Raw genomic sequence first — 3,275 nt, 5'->3', positions numbered from 1 at the left:
GAGGATCAGACCGCCAGGGTCCCCTCCTTCGGCCGCCGCCCATTTCACATTGCACCCGACCCCTTTGGCCCCTCCTACGGGTGGTGAGTCCGTTGGAATTATGAATACTCCTGTTTTGCTTAATCACTTCCTGTTTTTAAGTCTTTTAAAAACACATCTATTCTCACTGACTTAATCAGGTATGAATTATTTTAGTTTTCATTGTTCTGTGTTCTTTGTTTATTGTTTAATAAATTGTTTTGCCCTTTATGTTTACATTTTGTGCCTTTTTATAGTTCAGCGCTGTTAACAGCCTGTTATTATTTCAATGAGCTTTATAAACATATTTGACTTGAGTATTTTGGGTGTGGCTGGAGGTGTATGCAGGAGGCATCCATTTCTGTAAGCTAATTACTGGACTGCTTTTACGAGACACTGCCTTGATCTATGGAAGGAAAAGAAAAAAAGGTGATGTCTAAGGGCACTGAAAATGTACAGCAAATTGTAAAATTTGTGCAGTTAGTGCTTCAGGAAATGAATGTCTGCCCCACTATTTATGCTCAGGAACCACTGCTGTTTAGCAGTATTACTGTACTTCTTATCTTTATTCATGTACACACCATTTTGCAGCAGGACTCTGAAGACCTCCACAACTTTTTCCACTTTGACCTGGAAGAATTCCTCCAGTTTGATCTGGGGAAAAACATCTTTCCAAAACACACTGCGAATTGCCTAAAACACAGAGGAAAAAGTTATAATTTGTTTTGTTTTATGGTTTAAAAATACTGTTCAAAAGTATTAGTATTCATATATTTGATTTAGTTTTTATTACTTTTTGTATTGTTGTGTGCATTCAATAATAATATCACATTGTTCCAATCTCTTCTACTTCCAAACTTATAAGATCAATATTTACTTTAGAAAAGTCTCGTTCCTTTCTGGGGATCATACACATCCATTTATTATCCATTATTCTCTTTAATGTGATTTTCACCTTCTACAATGTATTACTAAGTACTAACACCATGCCCTGAACAAGAATTAACTAAGAGAAAAACCTGACCCTGGCCCCGGCCCCCTGCTGGTGAGGAAAAGACCCCCCTTGGACATTTGGGGTAAACCTAAAACAAGATTGCCCATCCTACTAGGACCGTCCAACAGTCACAGTCCAACAGTTCTCTCTATCATTTCTTGTGGAAATCCTAGAGAAGTTTATTCCCACAGGGTGGGGGTGGGGGTGGGGGCAATTACTACATTTGCTGTAATAAACTTCTTCCAACTAGTTTAAGCTAGAAGTTGTAAAAACAGGAGAACTTTAGTTTTTCTTGGTGCCTTCTTTTACACATCTTCAGTATGTTTGTGCAGCAGGTTTCCTTATCTTTTAAAGTCCAACAGCCACAATAACAGCCCCAAGTGCCCTTCACAGGTAATCACTGTTGTACATTATGATGCTGTATGTTGTTTCATATTAGGGCCAGGCAACTGTAAAAAAATCTGATAAAATAAGCACCCAGTCACAGAAATATCCGAGCACACCTCTGAAGAATGCAGAAGCCAGAGAAACGTCACGGCTACAGGTAGGACATCTTCTTACACCCAGCTGTCTGTCACACTTCTTACACCCAGCTGTCTTGTACACTTCTTACACCCAGCTGTCTTGTACACTTCTTACACCCAGCTGTCTTGTACACTTCTTACAGCAAAGTGAAGTCTCCCACAAACTCAAGCCTACTGTATACAGTCTGTGAGCCACGCAGACTCCACGTATGTGACCAACAAACGCACAACATGAGGATGCAGCCCATTAATTGACACACAGCATCAGCCTTCTTTTACACAGAGCAGGAGGTTCTTTTTCATCTTCAGAGTAGGATGAATGATGATCTGCTGCCCCCTTGTGGCTAAATTAGACATTTTGAAATGAGCTGAGTCAGAGCTGTAGCTCTGTCGGTGTGAGAGCCAAACCAACCTGGTTATAATAAACTATCATATTTCTCTTACTTAGTTTGACATATGCTTCACAAAAACTACGATTAGGAGACATTTTAGACAATCTTATGAATGTTGCATGTGAACAAAGTTGAATTCATTATGTAGACAGTAAAAATGAGCCCTTCAAAGTTTCAGTGTTTAAACTTTAAATGTACATTATGTGACTACATTAAGATGTAGTTAGTGAGATAATAGTCATGACAAATCTTTGCTTCAGTGTCCTCTGCACTCACATTCAGATGGCTTTCATTGGTAATGTCAGGAGGAAGTCCTTTGTCTTTGTASAGGCCATCAGCAACCTTGGTGGTGAGATGCCAGATAGCTCTGTCCAACAGCCAGGCAGGACGCAGATGAGGAGAGTTGACCAGATTATAGCCACACTCTGGGTGMTCTTTGATCCACACACTGTTTGCAGCTGGAGGGACAAACAGTGGCACAAATAACTGATAGACCTACATTCTGTGGAAGACTAATTTAATGGCTAATACAAAAGCACAAATATAACTATCTAATGATAAACCAAGACATGTTTAAAATCATTTTGTTTTTTCTCTCTGTGAGCTTTTCCACACATTTTTATAGGCTGGTAAAGATTGTACACAGAAAACAAACTGATGGAATACCCATCAATAATCTTGTAAGTGTAGAGTTTGTAAAACACACTGCAAGTATAAAACTATAGGAATAAATACAAGTTTAAATCTCATACAGTAATCCATCATCTCTTCTTTTAGAAACAAGAGTTAATGTGAAAACCTGCAGCTGTCTATCCCAGTGCTAACAGATGAAGCTGTAACCTGCATGTTCTATAAGGGTTGGAGATGATGTCAACACATATCATAGACATATTGTATAGACKCACCTGTGTGGTTGTACACCACATCAGTAATGGACAGCACATTCCACTCTGTCCTTAGCTTCTCCACCAGAGCCCCCACATCCTCCCAGGTATAACTGAGACCCTTTGGGCTGAACTCAGGGCTGAACGTTAGCTGGTCAGCTAAGGAGTAGCAGGACCTGGACTCTCCTAAAGTCTGCAGAGGAGTGAAGTGGATCATGTTGTACCCTGAAAGAGACAACACCCTCAGTCTTAATGTTGGCTGAATGTGTGTAAAGATACAAGCTGCTGTTACAGACATTAATCTTGTTGTTAGAGGAGGGAAGGAGCTCTGCTGGTGAAGGCAGAAAGGACTGTGTGTTGTTTCAGGGTGTGCTGGATCTTCCAGCTGAAAATACTGCTCCACAGGTAACACACACACACACACACACACACACACACACACACACACACACACACACACACA

The 3,275-nt window shown here is 40.4% G+C and overlaps 1 protein-coding gene across 1 annotated transcript in view; it reads right to left on the bottom strand.

Moving 5' to 3' along the window:
* Positions 1 to 3,275, bottom strand: part of LOC106510843 (glycogen debranching enzyme) — a gene marked incomplete at its 3' end in the record, with an annotated part of 17,402 nt that overhangs the window by 7,049 nt on the left and 7,078 nt on the right. The window contains 3 exon segments of the mRNA XM_013999568.1: positions 600 to 711; positions 2,205 to 2,386; positions 2,834 to 3,037. Coding sequence (XP_013855022.1) covers positions 600 to 711; positions 2,205 to 2,386; positions 2,834 to 3,037 — 498 coding nt within the window.

The sequence above is a fragment of the Austrofundulus limnaeus genome, unplaced genomic scaffold (assembly GCF_001266775.1).
Source record: "Austrofundulus limnaeus strain Quisiro unplaced genomic scaffold, Austrofundulus_limnaeus-1.0 Scaffold2351, whole genome shotgun sequence".
NCBI lineage: Eukaryota > Metazoa > Chordata > Actinopteri > Cyprinodontiformes > Rivulidae > Austrofundulus > Austrofundulus limnaeus.
The sequence above is the reverse complement of the archived record's forward strand: the minus strand, read 5'-3'. Positions and strand labels throughout refer to the sequence as shown.